Consider the following 22,585-nt stretch of genomic DNA (forward strand, 5'->3'; position numbering starts at 1 on the left):
CTAAGTCCCTCTGAGCTGACAGCGATCTTTTCAGTCATTCTAAACACAGCATCACTCTAGGAAGCCTTCTAAAAGATGATTGAGTTGGCCCTTGGTCCCTAAGTGAGACCAAGTGACTCTGTCTCTTTTTAGTTTCCCCAGTTGCTTATAATATTCCTTTGACCCTTGTGGCTTGCTTTCCTTTCCCCTATGCGGCTTCCATCGTGGTCTGAAAGTTCTCAGCCTTCATTGGATTGGTATGCTGTGGTGCTGCTTTTGTGGGCTGGGGGCAAAGTACCATTTACAGATATACTATGTACCTACTGAATCCTCAGGTGCTTTACATGTGTCATCTCATTCAACCTTGCCAACCCTGCACAATAAATGTAAGTATCCTCATTTTACAGGTGCAGGAAACAAGGCTCGGAGATACGTAACTGAGCAACTTTACAAGATATTGCAGTAGAGATTTAAACAGAGATCTAATTGCAAAGCTAGAACTCTTTCAGTATTACCTGTCTTTAAGATAGCTGGAGTTGAGTGTTGAGGATAGAAAGTAAGTTAACCTGGGTGTGGCATACTTGAAATTGCATTTAATGTCAGTTGTCAGAGTTGACAATGTATTTGCCCATAAGCAACAACCTGTGGTGTTCAATTTCCAAAATAATGTATTACAAGAATGATTGCAAACCAATAGAATAATAGAATTCTGTACCTTTTTTTCTTAAATATAAGAACCTGCCGGGTGCAGTGGCTCACGCCTGTAATCCCAGCACTTTGGGAGGCCAAGGTGGGCGGATCACTTTAGGTCAGGAGTTCAAGACCAGCATGGCCAACATGGAGAAACCCCATCTCTACTAAAAGTACAAAAATTAGCCAGGCATGGTGGCAGGCACCTGTAATCCCAGCTACTCGGGAGAATGAGGCAGGAGAATCACTTGAACCCGGGAGGCAGAGGTTGCAGTGAGCTGAGATTGCGCCACTGCACTCCAGCCTGGGTGACAGAGTGAGACTCCATCTTTAAAAAAAAAAAAAAAAATGGCTGGGCACAGTGGCTCATGCCTGTAATCCCAGCACTGTGGGAGGCCGAGGCGGGCATATCATGAGGTCAGGAGATCGAGACCATCCTGGCTAACGTGGTGAAACCCCATCTCTATTAAAAATACAAAAAATTAGCTGGGCGTGGTGGTGGGTGCTTGTAGTCCCAGCTACGCGGGAGGCTGAGGCAGAAGAATCGCTTGAACCCAGGAGGCACAGCTTTCAGTGAGCCAAGATCGCACCACTGCGTTCCAGCCTGGGTGACAGAATGAGACTCTGTTTCAGAAAAAAAAAAAAAAAAAAAAAAGAACCCATCCATGGATCTGGTACAAGTGACTTCATTCTCATTTTCTCCAATGCTAAAACCCAGGTAAAGCAAGAATTGCAGGAAGTACGTGAAATCTGTCCAATAGTAGGATGTTTTTCGAGTAAAGCACTAGCGAAGTCATTGAGAGAACTTTGTCTTAATTTCACTTCTATCCATTTTTATCAAATGTAGAGGGAGACCATAGTGATAGGTCTCAGTTTTCTCATTTAGAAATAAAAGGAGTACAATGGAAATTTCTCCCCTTCCTTACTTGTCTGATGTGGGAATTAATAAATATTATGTGTAAAGCCCTTTGAGCACTCTGGAAGAAAGATTCTATGTAATTTTAGCATTATTCATGGTCCATTAGGCTCCTCAGGGTGTCACCAGGGAAGAGAGATTTTTACCTTTTATCCCATATTTCACAGTATAAAAACAAGGTATTTCTGTTGTTGTTTGTGGCTGTGAAAAATCTCCTGTAATTGTACCTGCAGAGGTTGCTCCTATCACAGAGCCCAGGGCACTGTTCTTTGGCAGCTCACCCCAGAGGATCAGCTCCTGAGGAAGAGCAAGAGTGAACCTTAGTGAAATAGCTCCTGGTGCCTGTGAGGACATTGTGCCTGCTCCACCCCGCACCCCGGCATCCCCCCACCTCCGTCATCTTCTGTGTCTTTCAACCTGTTGCATAGCAGAATCACATACTGATTGACTCTTTTCCATTTTCTTTTATCTTATGCTGATCCTATAGTTCATTGCTCTGAGATGACTCCAGAGGAGATCTGTGTCTCCTTCAGGCACTGGCATCTGTCCTATCCAGTTCTTCTCCTATAAAATATCTCCCATCCTTATCATGTTCCTATTGATACAACTCTGCCTCATCTGAGGACTCTATAACAATGAATGTATTTCTGGTCATTCCATACTTGAAAATGGATAAGTACTGTGTTGTATTTATTTATTTGAGACAGGGTTTCACTCTGTCACTCAGGCTGGATAATAAATACTGTGTCGTTAGTATGTATATATGTATGTATGTATGTATGTACATATTTGAGACAGGGTTTCACTCTGTCACCCAGCCTGGAGTGCAGTGGCACACTCACGGCTCCTTTTAACTTTGAACTCTTGGGCTTAAGTAATCCTCCTAGGATTACAGGCACATGTCACCACACCCAGCTAATTTTTCTTTCATTATTACTTTTCTCGCTGTGTTGCCCAGGCTGGTCTAGAACTCCTGGTCTCCTGCCTTGACCTCCCTAAGTGCTAGGATTACATGTGTGATCCACCACATCGAACTTGACACTGTTTTGATTTACCAGTTGCTTTCCGATCAGTGAGCAGTGGGTTCCTTCTTCGGCCTTAGGTTCTATATTCTTGGTCCTTCTGAGTCTTAGTCTGGGGTCCCATGGTAGAGAAAGTTTAGGCCCAGAATTTTGTCTCCTAGTTAAATTGTAGGCTGAAAAATGGAGATATAATTTAACTGCATACCCTGCCACGTAGCTCACCTTCTTGTGTTTCTGCTTTTGTATTCATTTATTTTGCAGCAGTGTGTTTAGCGTGCATCTTCATCTTTACAGTGTTGGATAATTTGTTTATTTCTTTATCTGCTCTTTCTCACAGGGACTCCTGGTGAGCTTATTGTCAAATCTATTTCACTTAATGGTCTTCCTGAACTCTTTGTGTTATCTGAGTGATTTTTCCTCTTGCCGCTTGGCATTGTATAACCACTGAAATTTGGCTGGAGTGCTATTGGGTCTTCCTTTTGGCTTGGAATCCGGCAGTGCTTGTACCTAGCCATGTCTCCGAGGAGCACTCTGATGGGGCTTATATTTCTGTTTATCTCTCTCCCTCTTTTTTTTTTTTTTTAAACTTACGTTGTATATCATTCTTTTCCAAGGTCTTTGTCCCTTCGACACTGCCAGACTGAAGCCACCAAAACACATACAGTTCAGAACTGATCTGGGCTTGGGGCCAGCTTGACTGAGGAGACTGGAGCTCACATGGAAGTTAGTTTGTTTATTTAGGCTGTGGCTTTCATAGTGTCTGTCAGGCAGATGCCTACCTGCATGTTTAATATTTAAAAGTAAAATGGAAATTTCAAGTGGACCCTGGCTCTGCAGGAGGCATCCCTGACTATGAGCCCTTTTCGTCGTAACATGATTCTTTTCTCAAGTTATCATTTCTGTGACTTTTTTCTTTTTTTCTCTGTCCCCTTTCTACCACCCATTTTTCACAGCCATTCATCTTCAAATATTTTCAACGGTAGCTCCCATTTACAACCTGGAGCTTTTTATGTCTTCTTTTCAGAAGTCTGGTCCCTAACTTTTTTTTTTTTTTTTTTGTGATCTCAGTAAACAAAGAACGTGTGTATGTGTGTGTGTGTGGTTATGTGTGTAGGAAGCCTGCCATATTTCCTCCCTGCCCCACAGAAAATATGTTTTCTGGAAGCCCTTTTGACACCGAAGTGAATGCCCACTGGCCCTCCCTTGTTGAATTCTCCTGAGGGGAGAGAGAGAGGCCTTTATACTTGTTGTCATATCTTTTGTTTCTGCTGATTATACACAAAGTAAGTTGTAAATAGCTCTCTCACACACCATGATTCCTTCAAGGTATGTATATACAGGAGAGTAGATATGTACTCAGCCTCCACTTGCCCTGGGGATTTCAGAGGGTCCCTTTCAAGGCCTCTGACTTCCTGTTACAGTACTAAGATAATGAAATTTACATCAGTTGTAGACAGTTATTCCATAATTAAACCTGTGGCATAATGTTTAGAAATATTAGCTGAACAGTTCACCATTTTTTTTTGTTTTTAAGTTAAATGATTTTATTACTTTTAAAGCAACATATACAATCATACAAAAAGAATAAAAGTTAAGTACCTATAATCTTAATCACTGTGACCATTTTGGAAAATCTTTGTAGAACTTTGTACTATATAGTATGTCAAGTATGTCATTAAAACAGGCACTAGGTGTTAGCACAGAGGAAAAGTGGATAAAACGGAATTCCCCAAATCAGTTTAAAATTTATATTAAATAATGGTTAGGCACACCCCATATTTTATTATCCTAATTTACAATAGACTAATAATAAGGGGTTAGACAATTGATATCTGATTTTTCTTCAGTCATTTTTTGATTGCTTATGGCTGGCTAACTTCTAAGGCTTCTAAATCAAAAGATGGAATGAGATGTGCTAAATTACAACCAATTAGGTTATCAGCTTTTATCTCTTTTGTATCTTCCTTAGTACATTTTGATGAATTCAGAAAGAGACGTGGTTTGCCTTTCCGTGTTGAACAATTTCCCTAACTGATGACGCTGATTGTGGTGGATGGGGTGAGAGTGTGGTGTATTTTTAGACCATGAACCGTTCAGTGAACTTCGTGAACCAATTTTGATTTGAATCTCTTATTCCTCATTTTTTAGAATATGGGAGTCAACTTTCAAAGATTCTTATGGATATATTTTTCTGCTCAGAAATCCTAGCACTCTAAGTTTGAAAATGTACCCACTTCCCTACTAGTTCCTTTTTGTGATTATGATTGTTGAAACATACTGGTAGTTTGCCACCATTTCCTCCCAACTTACTCACAGACCTTTATGTTTTCTCTTAGAAACTGTGTATTTCTAAGTGTCTCAAGTTGTAATTGCATGTAATTTTAGTTGTTTAACTTTCTCCTTCCCTCTTGAGAATGTTTATAAAGTGCATTCTGTGACTGTGAAGATAAAAAGAACTAGAAACTTAGTGTTTGTGACGTGGTCAAATAATCTTAAGGTAAGTAGCAATTTGTTTTGTGTATGTGAGATCGGGTGAGGTTTACACTTAATTTGCAATATATGGCTTACTGAATCTGCCTTAGTTAAGTCCCATTTATTGAGGTTTTATAAGAAGGTTTTGGGGGGATTCATTTTGATTTGGAATATTCTCAGGTTAATTTTTTTCTTTTCCCTTCTATTGCTCCCTGGGGAGAATTACTGTTGCAGAACTCATTAGTGGCCTTCCATATGTCAGCTGAGGGGTAGAATGAGCATTATTTCTATGTGTGACACAACACAAATGCACAGTGTCCCCGCTCTTCTCCCTGCTGCATTTCTTTCTTATTCCTCAGTTAAGAGGATAAATTCCCTTTTTTGTTACTTATGTTGTCCTAGACCAGGGAGCAGGTAGCAGGTCTTGATTTCGGTTAGCGCCTTTTTCCTTTGTTGTCTTCTTTGTAATTTCTTTCATATGAAACATCAACAAATACCTCTAGAATGGATGCCACTAAATGTAGTTATTACATTTTTTTTTTAAATTAAATTCTTGGAAATGTATTCTCAACCTTTCTTTTCTTTCTCATGTCTTAAGTTTGAATCCAGGTTTTACAACCTAATAACATGTGACTCTGAGCTAGTTATTTACCTACTCTAAGCCTCAGTTTTTTCGTTTGTAGACTGGAGATGCTCATACTCCGTAAGAGTGTTGAGAGGAAAATGAGGGTTAATCTATACGTAAGATGCCGCACATAGTGACTGGCGCATTGGCCTCCACGTGTGAAACTCTTGGGTAAAGAGTGGTTATAAACTTCAAAGACAGATGACACTCTGTCCATTTCACCTTATGAGCCTAGTAAAGAAGAATAAAAGACTTGAAAAGAATGAGAGAACTGGACCTAAAAATGTTTGAAGCGTTGACCGAGTACATTTTTTTTTCTTTTCTTTCCAGTGATATTCACTAGTGAACTTGCAAAGTGGAGTATACTGAACGTTGTTTAAGTTTGGACGATTGTACTGATTTTTGGGTGAAAAGAAAGAGGGAAGCACCTTTTAAGCTAGCATGCATGGCTGAAAACTGATGTCTGAACAAAGCAAATTGATTAGCACAGATGATCTTAATTGGAGTTTTAAAAAAGTCAAAGAAAACAAAACAGAGGAGTGCTTTGATAGGGAAAGAAGACAAAGGTGAGATGATGCTTAGTTGATGTATTGAGTTTAGAGACATATAGACAGATATATGATTAGTGTGAGTAGTATAAGGATGGAAATAATGAGGAACAATTAGAAATTTTTAAAAAGCAGAAAACATGTTTAGGTGGAATCTAAAACCTTGTTTAATCTTAAAAAAATCTGAAATGAAATAAGCAAGGGACAGTAGGCAGTATTTAGGGATGATATTGACTAATTATAATAGCTTAGTTTTAAAAAGGGATCTTAGTGGCTTTCAGTTTAGAATTTTAGATATAGAGAAACATTCATTAAGTTTTAACCTTGTTTTTTTTATTATTAGGACAGATACATAAAACAAGGTTTTTAAGCTTAAAGATAACATGTTTAAATGAGTAACTATTAATAATAAATATTGATAAATAGAAGTCTGCCTGTGCTAGCCTACACCAGGAACAGGAAAAATAAATTCGAACAAATATTTTAAGAATGTGAAGGAACTTAGGCATTGTTGAATGTATTTTTTTTAATTCCTACATAAGAAAATTAAAGGAAAGAGGAAAAGAAAAAATTTATGTCACCAATGTGAAACAGAAATTATCTATTTTAGTCTTTTCCCATCCCTGCATTTCCTTCCTTCTGTCTCCCTCCTCCTGTCCGTGGCTATTTATTAGGTGCCTACTGTGTGCTACCTGCTGTGAATACAAGGAGGAACAAAATTTATGTTGCTTTTTTCTTCTTGGAATTTACCTTCTGGTAGTTAATAAACTTTGTTATATGGTATTCACTATATATTTGACATACTAAGTGTCACATACATGTCAAGCCATGATGACCTGTTAGAGACCCGCAGTTGGGATTTCCTCTCTCTGCCTGGGTCAAGTGTGACTGTGTGCAGTTCTCAGCAGCCTCCATACACAGCATCTAACGTGGCTGTATTCCCTCAGGTTCCATTGGCATGTACTGGCAGAGTGCTGGGGGCAGACTTCTGCCCAAACCTGGAGGAGCCATACCACAGGCTGGAAGTCCAGGTTGGAGTCTTAACTGTTTTCTCAGCTGGGGGTGGTGTGACAGAAACAGTGGTCCTGGAAAGCCATTTGGGTATATCAGCGTCATCAGGAAAAGACAACCATTGAGATAGGTGTAAAGAGGGACCAGTGTAGCGTATGTGCAGCCATAGGTCCTTTTCAGGATGCATTGTCTGTAACTGTAGATCATTTGTCTGTTCAGTCAAGACATATATACATACTGTAGTAAGTACATGGTCTCTGAAGGTTGACTACCTAGAGTTGATACAAGTTGCTGTGAGACCTTTGGCAAGTCACTTAATTTAAGTGAACCTTAGTTTTCTCATCTGTAAGATGGAGATTTACCACACAAGGTGATGATGAGAATTTAAAGGACCTGATATATATTCAGCAGTTAGTGCAGGACCTGGCACATAACAGGTACCCAGTAAATATTAGCTTTCATCTTCTAAGACTTTTGGGATATATGTGAGTAAGTCATGCTTCCTACAATATGGTCTCCCGGCTCAGGAGAACAGCAGCCATTCAACTGGGTGCTTTATAAGAAAAGCAGGACTTAATGAAATATCTTCTGTCTTCATGCGTTGGAAGATATGTCTTGTGGTGTAATAGGAGTATATTAGCAAAGTACATTTTTTTTTTTTTTTGGTGAAACTGTTGGATTGAAATTCAGTTCGTTTTGTATGGTCTTGAGGCATTAGAAGTGATTTGGTGTATTGCAAATTAAAAATGTAAATGTGACATTTTGGCTAAAGGCATGCCTCCATTTCTATGTACATAATAATATTTAAGGAATGTGTGTGCCAATGCAAAGATGCAGGCTGAAGTTTCAACATGGGTAGCATTCCCTAGCATGAGGAAACTCATACTTTTTTTTTTTTAGGACCTCCATTTGGCCTTATTTTCTAAATTTTCAGGCTTATAAGATGAACATAGTGAGCTCAGTTTTAAAACATTTTTTACTGATTTAGAACCACAAATGAGAAGAGAGAACCATTTAAAAAATGGACTTCTATGCAGTGAGAATGAGGGTAGAAGTGGTGGTAGGAGGAGGTTTCAGTTTTTATGGTACCGAAGGGTATGCCATCTCTAGCACACCTGCTCTTGGCCCAGGGAAGACCACCTGAGCTCTGCTGTGCTCCAAACTGGTACTGTCTGGGTGGTGTATGGCTGTGATACAACAGAAAAGCAGGTGGGACACATGAGACACGATCATGTATTTCCTAGTTCTAGAAAGCTAACAGCTTGTGTGTGACATGCAAATGCAGAGTGATGGAAGACTTTTTGTGGAGAGTAGTCTGATCCTTGACCTTTTTTGGGTAGGATGAGTGATGTTCTTCAAACACATCACCTGGAATGGTCTGTCATGGGTGATTGTTGGAAATCTGTTTTTAAACCTTGAATTACAGTGAAAAGAAAAATGGGTTTTGCAGATGTGAGTGTGTAAAATAAAACTGGAAAAAAAAAAAACCTATTGAGTACATTGACATACTATGGGAGAAAATGTAGAAAATGTTATATTTACAGGTTAAAGTAACATTCTGGTTGTAGATGAACCAGATTGTGGGGTTGATAGTTCAGAAAGGACCTTGCAAAGAAGACTAAGTTCCTGGACACAGTAATGAAAGTGATATTATTGGATATTCCTCATTGTGGATCATCATTTTGGTGGACTGTGTGGAAGGATTGAATCTGTTAAAAGATGATCAACTATGGAGAGTTAGTCAAGTAGCTGGGACCCACTTGAAGCATTTCTTCCTCTCTTCTTTTTCTTCTGCCTTCCTCAATGTGCTTCTTCTGCACATTTTAGAAATACCTAGTACATATACATATTATGTCCGCCATAATAAACTTGATGCTTAATATACTTTTCACCAGCTATCTATTTCAGGAGTATTTTTTAGCTTAGACTGCTTTCATTCTTGCCATGTCATGTGTCCTAGTCCTTTTTAAATTTTTTCCTAGAGAATGAGCCATTTCTTATTGTTCAGCATAGCTTTATACTCTAGGGAACTCACTATAGGACTTGCCAGTCATCTCCTTTTCCTGCTTGTATCATAGGCTTTCCCCCAGGGCTAGGCATTATCATCACTAGAGGATTTGCTGTTTGGCCTCTTGATTCTGAGAATAACCTTCCGTACACCTCAATTTAGGAGCAACGGTTTGTTTATATTCTTTCTTAGAAAGGATTTTTGTTTAGACAAACAGCCCTGAAATCTGGTTTACTTTTATATTTTAGCTGACGTAAGTTCTCATGACTGGTGGAGCCCCTTTCTGCTCTTTGCCTTCTTCCTTTTAAACCTTTGCCTTTTATTCCTAAAATTTCAGATTTCTTAGCAGCTTTATTTTTCAATAATCCCAAGATCCCCTACTGTGGTCAATGAATGTATCTTTGGTTTTGAATGACTGTCAACCTTCAAGTCTGTGCCTGACTTGACTTTTGCAAGGACTTCTGCTGTGGTTTGTGTTAATATTGCTTGATTCAGAAAAGTAACTGGAAATCAAGATTTTGATTCTGTAACTTTATTTACTTTCCCCAGTGGCTTTTGAAGTGAGTACTCCAGTTTGGGAGGTTAACTGATGAACAGCAGCAAAGAATTCCACTCTTATGCAATCATCTTCTAAGAAATGGTTATTCTAATTTAGACTCTCCTTAATTGCTGATATTTTACTTTTATCAGAGAAAAGTTACTTTGTTAGTTCAGTTGTGCCTCATCATGTATTAAGTTGTTACATTTAGCTCAGCACAGTTCTTTTCTTGGTTGGGAATTCAGGATGTGAGGTTTAACTTGGTATTTTTCACCACTGAAGTGCTTAAAAAATTAGAGTAAATAATGAACCAATATTTCAGTACTAGATTAGACACAATTTGCTGTGATGTTTTATAAACCACAGGCTCCTTTCTTATGTGAATGCGTGAAGGATCACTTTTTTTTCCAGACATACTGGGGTGCAAGTGTAAATTTCCATAAAATTTAAATGAGGTGCTTCCTGTAATTAATGAACAATTGTGGCTGCTCTCTGGTCTGCATTGTAATTAACCATGATCAGGCTTGTTTAGTGATGACACTGTTCCTGTAATAATTTGACGAGCTACTGTGAATTTGCCAGGTTATTAAACAACCTGCAGCATTCACTTCTGGAATCACGGGGATGAGCTCGACTGCTGCTGCTGCTAGTTAAATGCAGCATAAGGGTGAACCAAAAGCTGCTCATCGAAGTCTGTCGATCACTATGAACAGATTTAAATTCCTATAATGTTGGAGAAGTTAATTAATTTTGTATAGGGTGTCTTGAAACTTTTTATTACATGATAAACCTACTGGGGAAAAGCTGGTCATGTTTATGAACTCACAATGAAGCCAGCAAATTCTCTATATTTTTTAACACCAGTATGAACTAAACAAAATCTGAAGTTCTCCTTACCACCTTATTAAATGGGTATAACTTATTTTTTAAAAAAGGTTGTTTCCTTCACAGATACATCCACAACATCCCCCCAAATAAAAGTTCACTCTCTCTTTTTTTTTCTGTTCCAAATAGATGACCTTGTGCTAAACAAAGTCGTGTTGCAGGTAGAGCAGTCTAAGTGGACCAGTAGCCTTATATCCTTGGTCACCAGCGCACCGGTCCCCCAACCCCCTCTTTCAGGTTAAGATCTGTTCAAAACGTTACTGTCTAGTTACTGTGGTGTCTTTCATTCAGATTCTGTTTATTGACTAAACCGCAAGGATTCCTGCCCAAAGTACCAGGCGGTCTATGCTTGACTGATTTTGATTTTCTAACATCAGCCTTGGGGTTTATTTGAAAAATGTACATACACTGCAGCTTTAACAAGTCAAGTGACTACATGTTTTTGACCATGGAGTAGAGTATATCTGAAGATCATTAAATTTAGTGGGGGAAGGGAGGGGTAGAGAATAAGTGTAGTAGTCATTGTACCATTGCAGAGTGAGTGAGTGTGTGTGTGAGTTTGTGTGTGTGACACATGGTTTTTGTCTTTTCATCTTCTCCAAGAGCCAGAAAGTTTCCTGCAGTTCTCTTTCCAGCTATTGACAAATGATTGCCAGATGTGAGATCTTTGCAGTGCTCTTTCCCTCAGCAAACCTGCAGCGATGGGATATTTGATTCTCCCTTGCCCATTTCATCTCCTTTCCACATCTGCCAGGGACACACAAGCAATACATCCCTACATGAGAGTTTAAAGTTTATTCAGCTCCTTTTTCCCCTCCGATAAAATGTTTGGAGACAACAGAATGAGGTCCATATGACTCTCTCCTGACTTCACCGTATGAAATTAATTGTTTATTTTACTTATCTACCTCTCAGTAATTGAAGTATTTCATTTTAGTTTCGGTCCATGGAAAATTTGACGTAACTCTGGGAGTGCTAAGAGTTTCCTATTGTCTGCTTGCTGCAAGTATGCCACCATCTCAGCTTCCCTTTGAGTGCCTCAATTCTGATAAAAACTAGACTGTTGGTTTCACAGGACTTCCCAGTAAAGTAATTTTAATCAACAGCTGTCAAAATATTAAGTGTGGAGTGTCTGGTAAAATTCAGTAGTCATTTAGAATTTAAAAAGCCATCTAAGAGGGAGAAAATTCAACTTATTTGGTTTGATTGGTTTACTCTGTGTTTGTGTCCATTGTCAAAATTGATATGGATGAGGCTCTAGTTGTAATCACAAGTAGCTTAAAAAAGAGAAAGTACACTGAGTTTCAGAGGAATCTCAAGTTAGCCTGTGTAGGCCACACACGTAATCACTAACATGCACAGAAGCCTTTTGCATCTGCTTGGAATCTGTATTGATACTGATTTTTTTTTTTTCTCATCTCAGTTTGAAAATATTTTCCAAAATGCCCTTATAGCTCATGTTCATACCATAGGGTGGGCTGACACAGGTGGCCTGTCTGTTTTCCTATTACACTTTTTGGCAAATGGAAAGGCCCCTTATTCCCTGAATAAGATCAACGTTTTTTTTTTTTTTTTAAACATTTAAAAAATAATCCATAAAATGTCTGCCACATGTTCTCTAGTTTATGGAAATGTTTGCCAAATTAGACTTGTGGAATTGGATTCTTATTGTAAAAGTATTAGTGTGTTTACTATTTCTGCCACCTTCTTAGCTACCTGTGATTATGTGAATTTATATTTTTATATGAAATTTAAATGAGGAATATAATTATTATTTCTGAATTCCCGTACTGAGGAAAAATTTTTTGTTATTAAAGGAGGTAAGTGATTATACCCACATCAGAATCAACATAGAAAAAGTGTGAAACCTGTTTTTCAATATTTTCTTTAAAAAATTAAGAAAACGACAAAGCTAACAACAACAACAACAACAAAAGCCCCTGAAAAGATTAAATCCTCCTAAACCTAAGTAAATGGCGGAAAACCATTTACCACAAGTTGCCAAAATGTTGTATGTTTCTATTGAAAGTTTTCACTGAATAGGATAGAAGATAATCACAGTTGAACATGAGGACAGTGATTTCAAACTGTTTACCCTTAAAAAGAAGATGAAGATCATGATGGAGGGGTTAAGTTTAAATAACACTCCCGCTATGCGAAACAAAATTACTAAGAACCAAACAGATCCCTGTGGAAAAGTTTGTATGATTATTGTTCTGATTTTCCCTGAGGACTGACGCCATGGTAGGCACTCAGTGGATACCAGTGGTGGAAGGTGGAGGCAAAGAGCCCTTTTATAAAACAACAAGGTTAGGAACTCCTCTGGCAGGAGCCAAGTTCCTCCGAGTTTAGATCACTTCACATAATTTGCCCTCGCTAATGCATTTGCTGGTTTCTCATGCCTTCCTGCCTTTTCCTCTCCATGGTTACTCTGGGAGGCAGAGAGGTGCTAAGCAATGGAGGTGTCATCCGGCCCGCGCACCTAGGGAACGTCCTTCAGAGGACAACTTGTCACCAGCCGTCAAAGAAGAGAGTGGCTTTGTGGTCTCTGAACATCTGGCAGCGCTGCACAGGAAGCTGAGGGGGTGTCATTAATTGTGATGAAATAATTTAAACCATCAGGAATAAATGAGGCTGTTAAGCTAAGTTCAGATTCCATTTGCCATGCACATGTGTCTAGCAGCCTGTGTGCAGTTAAAAAAAATTGAATTATATTAGCTCATGAGTAGAAGTGAAACAGATACTGTAAATGAAACAAGTTGCTGTATAGCGATGACATCGTGTTGAACCATTTCACAGAGTTACAGTTTGTAGGATCACTATATCAAAAGTGGCATATTATTTAATGAATTTTTATATTATAAAACGTTCCTACGGTAGGGAGTATAGTAAGGACCAGTGGTTTATGGGTAGGTAGAGAGGATGTGTAGGTGGATGGGTAGAAAGAAGCAAGCCACCAGGTAAAGGTGCAGTGAGGTGAGTGGGAGGTGTTTTGCCAGGCTGAATTGAGGCACAGTGTACCTTTCTATAGAGTCTGGCTGTGATTGCAATATTAGGTGCCCTCGCTCTGTGTACATAGTGCAGCTTGGAGGACAGTTTCTCTCTGATGACCAGCTACGAATGTTCCTGTGAGAGCCTCTGACACTTTGAGCCCATCCATGTTGTTTTCTTGCTATTAAAAACAACTATCTTGGGCGATAGAAGGTTACTCCTCAAGCAAGGGAACATATTTATAAGGCTTTGCACAATCAGTGAACACTGATTTCGATTGTAATTTTCAGGCACTACGGAAGGAGACATCTCCAGTTTCTTTACAAAGGAAAAACTGTTGAGTTTGGAATGTCAGGACAACTCTGAGGTTTTGTGCACTAAATGGATCAATGGTGTGTAGGTTCCAAAGTATATTTGTAAAATAAAAGCCATTCCTTTACACACAAGTGAAGCTTTCAAAGTTGAACTTTTATGTAAAAACAATCATGGAAATTTGAAAAAAAAAAAAGAGAGAGACTGTTACTGTTTAGGTACAGAAAGAATTTTAAAAAAATTACTGGAGAGGTAGGTAATACCTCTGTCAGAAAACAGATACATGGCCAGGCGCGGTGGCTCACGCCTGTAATCCCAGCACTTTGGGAGGTGGGCGGATTGCCTGAGTCAGGAGCTCAAGACCAGCCTGGGCAACATGGTGAAACCCTGTCTCTAATAAAAAAATACAGAAAATTAGCTGGGCATGGTGGTGTGTGCCTGTAATCCCAGCTATTTGGAGGCTGAGGCACGAGAATTGGGAGGCAGAGGCTGCAGTGAGCCGAGATTGCACCACTGCACTCCAGCCTGGGCGACAGAGCAAGACTCTGTCTCAAAAAAAGAAAAAAAAAAAGAAAAAGAAAGAAAACAGTTACGAGTTATGGTCTGGAACTTCGGCAAATTTGGACAAGAGTTGTTTTGCTAAAAATATTTTATCTCCCTTCACCCCTTCGTCCCTCCCTTACCTTATTGCCTTTCTTATTCACTGTCACCTGCTGCCTTTTTTCTTCCTCCTCTCTCTCCATTTTCTCTTTTCCTTTCCATTATTCTCACTTTTATTTTGCATCCTCTCATTTTTGTTACAATTGATTCTCATCCTCTACCGTCACAGAAAGTGAACTGCAATTCCATTTTCATTTATAATGTTGGTTTTCCTGCTACTAGTTAAAAGATTGATATCTATAATTACTTAGTTTGTAAAATTATAAAATTTAGGTTACATTTTTACATAAAGTTGTGTGACCATTAGCGAATTTTTTGAAAGAAAGCAATTGAACCTTGATTAAGCTTTTTAAAAGGAATGCAGAATACTCATTGAGTTATCCTCTTCCCTGGACCAGAATGAAATTGTTATTAGTGAAAGCCAGCTAGAAGTTTGCAGCTCTGGGTTACCCTCTCCCTTCTTAACTCCGGACACAGGAGGAAGACATTCAGGTTGAAACACTTGTGTTTCCCCTAATTTGAGACGTGTTTGAAGTTGAATAGAATGACCAGTAGTCAGGATATTGCTACTGTGTGTGTGTGTGTGTGTGTGTGTGTGTGTGTGTGTGTGTGTGTGTGTTTGAGACAAAGTCTAGCTTTGTCCCCCGGGCTGGAGTGCAGTGGCGCGATCTTGGCTCACTGCAACCTCCACCTCCCAGCTTCAAGCAATTCTCCTGCCTCAGCCTCCCGAGTAGCTGGGACTACAGGCATTCACCACCATGTCCAGTTAATTTTTGTATGTTTAGTAGAGATGGGGTTTCACCATGTTGGCTGGGCTGGTCTCGAACTCTTGATCTCAAGTAATCTGCCAGCCTCAGCCACCCAAAGTGCTGGGATTACAGGTGTGAGGCACCATGCCTGGCCATGTGTGTTTTTATCTTTAAATTTTATTTTAATTGATGGATAGTATAGAAAGATGAGTTCTTCAGCCTATCTCTTGACACTGTTGGACAGATTGAAGGAGATTGTGCCTGTGTATTAACTTTTGGCTAATAGTGAATGCATTGTTGTTAATGTGTAAATTACTTTTACTAGCTTGTGGTGGCCAAGCACATAAAAATTAGACAGAATTTTTTTCTGAAATTTTCACATACCTTGAAAAATTAAATATTATTTACCTAAAAACAGTTTTATAATTTTTCCGTAAAATAAGGAATCTAAAGAACACAGAAAATTTTGGAACAAGATAACTATGTTTTTCTTTTTATCTTTCTTAATTCGCCTTCTGTAATACATCTGTTTCTCAAAACAAATAAGAAAATGATAATATATTCAACAATGACTTGTGCTTTCTTTCAGAAGTGTGTTAGTAAATATTTACAGGGAACAAAACAGTTCATGAACTTGTTTTTTTTTTCTCCTCCCTTGTTCTCACTTGGGTGTGGTGTGAACTGGATGCCCCTACATATTTTCGAGACCTTCTTTATTCCGCTGCTGCGGTTAACTTAGCATCTGCTTAGGCAGCATTAAATTTGTGAATTCCTGTGTCTCAGGTTCTATATGTCAGATACATTGTGGATTAAGTAAACTTTGGTTGAATGGCCTGAGAACCTAACTACATTTCTGCATTCTCTCTCAATACCAATATCTCTGTGAGAGAATGTTACCTAGATTTTGGACAACCAACTTAACATACACTGTTCATGTTGGCAACTGCCAGTATTAATGTAAGAAGTATTAAATAAGATGCTTATGTTTATGTATGTTCCTAAGCCATAGCAGCTTCACAGAAGAAGGAAAACATAGAGAAAAACAAAATGTTTTAATTCTTGGCTTAAATAGAATTAGCCGTTTGTGTTTGGGTGTGTGCCTATGCATGGATTTTGTATGTACATACACACATGTCATATATATGTATATATCCATATTTTTATATAAGAATAGCTAGTGATGTTCTGTTCAAATATTTTGTTGGAGTTAGTCATAATTAATAATTTAAGAGCACACATTCCCCCCTACATGTACACAAAAGAAAAAGAAAAATTCTTTTGTTTGAGTAGATAATGGAATCTCAATTTGTGTTTTCAATTCTTTAGGATCAGTATTTTTTCATGTTTTCGAAATTAAAAGCTGGAATTGATTGATTGATTGAGACAGAGTCTCGCTTTGTCCCCCAGGCTGGAGCGCAGTGGTGAAATCTTGGCTCACTGCAATCTCTGCCTCCCGGGTTCAAGAGATTCTCCTGCCTTAGCCTCCTGAGTAGCTGGGATTACAGGCGTGCACCACCACACCCAGCTAATTTTTGTGTTTTAAAATACAAAATTTCACATGGGTAGCTGAGATTCACCATGTTGGCCAGGCTGGTCTCAAACTCCTGACCTCAAGTGATCGATCTGCCTCGGCTTCCCTTGTGAGCCACCGAGCCCGGCCAAAGCTGGAAATTACTTAAGTTATGTAACCTAATATCTTTACAGATTTGGAAACTAAGGCAGAGAACTTTTAAGACTTAACCAAAATCACGTAGTTAGTAACACATTCTTCATTGCTGATGTGTCAGAGTCTTTAAGATACAATTTACTAGGTTTTATGCCTTTAGAGTTTAACAAGTATTATATAGCAGTATTCTAAATTTTTTCTTTTCTTCGAAAATTAGGCCAGGCACAGTGGCTCATGCCTTTAATTCCAGCATTTTGGAAGGTGGGCGAGGTGGGCCTATCACTTGAGCCCAGGAGTTCAAGACCAGTGTGGGCAACATGGCAAAAGGCTGGTTCTACTAAAAATAAAAATACAAAAATTAACTGGGTGTGGTGACATGTGCTTGTAGTCCCAGCTATTCTGAAGGCTGAGGCGGGAGCCTCACTTGAGCCCGGAGGCAGAGGTTGTGGTGAGTCGATATCACATTACGACAGCACCACTGAACTCCAGCCTGGGTGACACAGTGAGACTTAAAAAAAAAAATTAACTCAATTTAGTCCTTGTTTTGTATAATCCAAGTGGACTTAAATAAAGGATGTAAATATCAGTTAGACCTCAGGAAAGGTGAGGGAAAGGTGAAGAAGAATGCAAGGAGGCTACATTTTTAGGCATTGTAGTAGTTGTCTTGGCAGGTTTCCCTGTGAAAATAGCAGATCTTCCTGCACTGTGTGTGAAATGTGCTAACTTGATGCTAAGAAATGGAAAATTTGGGTCTTGCTTTTATTTTTTCCCTTCTACTTTTCTAGTGTCAGTTAGTTTAGAATTTGGGTGTTGCTCAAATGCCGATTCTTAAACTTTAAGAATCGGAAATATTCCCATCTAATAATCTGTTTCAAAACTGCCATTATAGACAACTGAATAGTGGAATTGCCCAAGAACATAAAAGTGTAAATCTTTACTGTTCATTGAGTGCCAGTGGAGAGCTTCAAGGAGCATATACGCAGACCAAGTCCCCTTGAAATCAATGTTATATAAACCATCTTTAAGTGCCTTCTTGGGTATGGTACTATGTTTACATCTTATAAGAAGTGAGCTGAATAGATAGGGTCGTTGCCCTCTAGGAGTTTATAATCAAAAACAGATGATATAGCTGACATCTGTTATTGTATTAAAGTCCTACAAATAAACATCGATTAGATCCATAAATAAAAGTTTGATATCAAAGACAAGTAAAAACCTTTTTGCTTGCCTGATTAAATAAGTAAACACACATCTTCATCCCTACACTGAGACTATCCATGCGAGTTGTAAAATGACTAAACTAAAATAATCATGACACCAGGATACTCCTTTAGATTGTTATTTTTTTTAGGGGTTTTAAAAGAGTGCTGACATTAATATGATGTCACTGATGGTGTATTGTAAGTGGATCTGGATTCAGGGATGTTTTTGTCTTTCTGGCTAGGAAATTGGGATGAGATTAATTTTCCTCCATCTCTAGAATTTCTTTATTTCTAACTATTCAATGGTAGTACTTGCTGTTGTAAACCAGCATTCTAGAGGACAGTTTAAAAATTTTATCCAGACCCTCACTGTGATTAGAAATCATATGTTTTTAAAATTAGCTGTCCCCTAAGCCTCTGGGAACTGCACTAAAACAAAGATGAGGATATAAAATTGATGCTGTAATGAGATGAACTTATATATCTAAAAGGCTTTGAGTGGAATATTAGTCCGAAAAGGCAGGTTCAGAACTTTGGAATGAACAGTTCTAGTTGTACATTTGAGTAAAGCTATAACAACTAAAATTAAATGTAGAATGTTGGCAAGAGAGATAGGTATTGAGTTTGATAAAATATTTTCTTTCTGCATGCTTCAATTTTAGTGCAAGGTATTATAACAGTCACTTCATTTTTTAAGTGTAGGGGAACTAAAACAGCAACGCTGGGGAGACTAAACATGAACCCGTCTCAGAGTTCAACACATTAAAAAAATGGCTGTCCCTACTGCAGTGTAGGTGTCTGGCTGTGTAAATTAAAGCATGTGGATGCAGAAATTAATTAGAACAGTCAAAGATATAAATCAAACTTATTTGGTACACTGATGAAATGAGCATTGTTTATGAGATTATCTTGTTATTTAATCTATTCTGTATAAACCTGGCTGGTTAGCCTTATGAAGTAATAATACAATTAATGTGATGTGATGATGGTATACTTTTTCTCGGTACAGGCCTGATCCTGCAGATCTTTCTTGACTGGGACTTGTGTATATAGAAGACCATAAGAACTGGAAATTTTAATTAGCAAGAATGCCTCCACCTCTCAGTTGTATGTGTGTGTGTGTTTTTTTTTTTTTTTTTAAATCTCAGAATGTTCCCTGGGAGTTTTATTCTTTTTGAACCATTCATCTACTCACCCTAGAAGAATGAAGTGCTTTCAGATGTTATTTCCTCAAAACTGTGCAAAGTTTATTATAAGAGCTACCTGCTGTCTTCCAGCTATACTGTGCTATGCTACTGGGTCTCAAATAAAGAGAAAGTTTTACTTATAAATGAAACCATTAGGAATTTCTTGAATAAACAAAGGTTTTTCTCCCTTTGATATGCAAAGGAATTTTGTTTGTAATTATAGTCATATAAGTCTATGTCTAATACATGTAAGCATCATTCATTATCTTTTATATGAGAATGCACTCCTGTCACCTAAAGAGCAGAAAACAGATACACTAAGACAAAACAAAATAAAAAACCCCCCCAAAACTAAGCAGGGATTCCAGCTCGTAGGAAAATTGTCAGCGTCATTATTTACTATTTGATTCAGGATTTTTGCTTCCTGTTGTTTACCCTGCTTTCTTTCCTTGTCTCTATTCCTTTGACTCCGTGAAGTTGGTTTCTTTATGTCCCCAAATGAGAACTTTGTTTTTGGAAAGTTGAAGATGTAGATTTTATTTACCTTGCTCTTAGATTGCTTCACTACTCCATGGTGTTCTCTTACTCTTTAACAGAATTTGGCGACAGTGTCCAATAAAGTAACTAATAAATTGTAGGAAAAAAATGTCACATGTAATCTCTCTTATAAAACCTTTTATGAATGGAGCCTGATGGCTGGAGTTTGTTGTTCCTACTTAATCTCATAAAGAGAATGGATTTAGAACAATGTTCTTTTAGGATTATGCATAGGGTGATTATGAGTGTGATACGATAAAATCGTAATTATGATTTCATTTTGTCCTGAACAGTTAGGATTTTTTGCTCTGGATTGGTCTATAGTTGATGTTAAACATTTTCTTTTTTTTTGAGATGGAGTCTTGCTCTGTCGCCCGGGCTGGAGTGCAGTGGCATGATCTCTGCTCACTGCAAACTCTGCCTCCCGGGTTCACGCCATTCTCCTGCCTCAGCCTCCCGAGTAGCTGGGGCTACAGGTGCCCGCCACCATGCCCAGCTAATTTTTTGTATTTTTAGTAGAGACGGGGTTTCGCCGTGTTAGCCAGGACCGTCTGGATCTCCTGACCTCGTGATCCGCCCGCCTCGGCCTCCCAAAGTGCTGGGATTACAGGCATGAGCCACCGCGTCCGGCCAATGTTAAACATTTTCAATTTGACATGTCAGATATTTGGATGTATTATTTTAAAGATCTTTTGTCTCATCTTCATAGGAGTGCCCCAGATCTCCCTGTTTCACCTGTGATTATCTGTGATGCCATAGCAACACCCCTTGCTGTTAGCAGAGTATGTATTATTTCTGTGGTTTTGTGAATCAGTAACCACTAAAAGATTTGTGACCAATCACCCATGAATGATTTGTTCAGAGTTTGCTTAATGAGAGAAACTGTGGCATAAGACAACCTTACAATGTATGTACAGGTTTATTTTCACTGTTGCACTTGGCTCTGTTCTAGATTATGCAACTTGCATTTTCAGTCATTGTTGAGGCTATGTAGATATATTTGGTGGAGTTTGGGTCTGTTTTCTGTAAGCCTTTCAGAACAGTACTTGTCAAACCAGTGTTAAAACCGGGATCTGCTGACTGGAGCTCAGGCATATGGTGAAACAAGATGCCTTCTGGGTTAAAGAGGTGACTAACGGTGGGCCAACTGCTCTCCTTTACTTGCCAACCAGAGCCTGCTTCTCAAATCTCATGGGAGGCAGGCTTCAATGCTGAGTAAACAGTATGAGCTGTATGTCCAGTTTCTATTTTGGAAGTGATGCATAGGACCAGAGCTGATGAGAAACTCCGGGATATAGTCTAATTTTCTGTCAAACAGAACCCCTGGTGGTAAAGGTAAAGGCTGATGTTGGGGTAAAGGCACCGTACAGAGATTCTCTCCTGAGTTTGGCTTTTCCATGGGCTGCCTGTTCTTTTGAATGTGAAAGGCTAGATGTGTTCTCCAGCCTTTCTGCACTTCCCTAGCTCTTTTCTTTTTACCACTTATCCTTTCCTTTTTCCTGTGAGTTATTTCATTGCTTCACCTTTTCGTTCATTTTGATGCAATCACATATTATTTTATCCATACATTTTAGGATGTCTTTTAGGAGGAGCCGATGTGATGTGGGCCCTTATGTAAACAGTTGAGAGAGTGACTTGCATGAAGGCATTTTGTTTAGGGAGGATCCTAGAGTAGAAATGAAGGACCAGGGAAAACCAACACAAAGATGAATTACTGAGATGATCAGTGCCACAACTGATGGGTTCTCATTCTCTCTGAGGCCTTCTGAGGAAATATTTAACCATTGGCTCTCATTTCCATTGATCCGTATGGCCGTCTGAGCATGAACTTCCCACACTTTTGGCTTGTGCATGTGCGTCTTCAGGTTGTCAGGAAGCATGACTCAGGTGGGGCAAGCTCAGGGGAAGGTGCTAATTAGCGATCAGTGGGGGAAGTTGGTTCATGTGGCTAGAATAAGAGACGTGACAGAGAGGATTTTTAAGTAGTCCAAGGAACCCATACATTGTTTTTGGTTTTGGTCTAAAAGCATAGAGGGCTCTGGAGTATTTGCTGTTCTGAATTTCTCTTTTCTTGCATTTATTGTACTGTACTTCTCAGGTGAGTTCATGTATACCTTTACCATCACTTTGTTACTTGAAGGGATTGTTTGCGTTTCCTTCAGTAATTTTATCTTACCTCTTGGAACATTGGTCATTCACCATTAGGACCAGAATGATCTAGAATAGGTAATGCATTTCCCTTTTATTAACACAAGTCTACTGCTTTATCCAGACTAAAGCATAAAACAGTTATATCCTATGTCCTTGATTTTGGAGTGGGAGAAAGTTGTCAGCTATTCAGCCACTCTTAATATTCTTCTTAAATTGGCTGGATACAGTGGCTCATGCCTGTAATCCCAGCACTTTGGGAGGCAGAGGTGGGAAGATGACTTGAGCCCAGAAGTTCAAGGGAACAGTGAACTATGATCGCGCCCTGAATTGCAGCCTGGGTGACAGAGCGAGACCTTGTCTCTAATATATTTTATTTATGTTTACATTCTATATATATATTCTAAATAGAGGTATTTAGCGGAATTCTGCCACAGGG

The 22,585-nt window shown here is 38.8% G+C and overlaps 1 protein-coding gene across 19 annotated transcripts in view; it reads left to right on the forward strand.

The window, feature by feature from the left end:
- Positions 1-22,585, forward strand: part of BNC2 (basonuclin zinc finger protein 2) — a 455,057-nt gene that overhangs the window by 178,084 nt on the left and 254,388 nt on the right. For 3 of the 19 annotated variants that reach the window (XM_024345576.2, XM_054658723.2, XM_054658726.2), the window contains exon 4: positions 7,200-7,283. The exons of the other annotated variants lie outside the window; for them this stretch is intronic. In XM_024345576.2, coding sequence (XP_024201344.1) covers positions 7,200-7,283 — 84 coding nt within the window. The remainder of the gene's footprint in view (positions 1-7,199; positions 7,284-22,585) is intronic. 19 annotated transcript variants of the gene reach the window in all.

Source organism: Pan troglodytes, chromosome 11 (genome assembly GCF_028858775.2).
Source record: "Pan troglodytes isolate AG18354 chromosome 11, NHGRI_mPanTro3-v2.0_pri, whole genome shotgun sequence".
NCBI lineage: Eukaryota > Metazoa > Chordata > Mammalia > Primates > Hominidae > Pan > Pan troglodytes.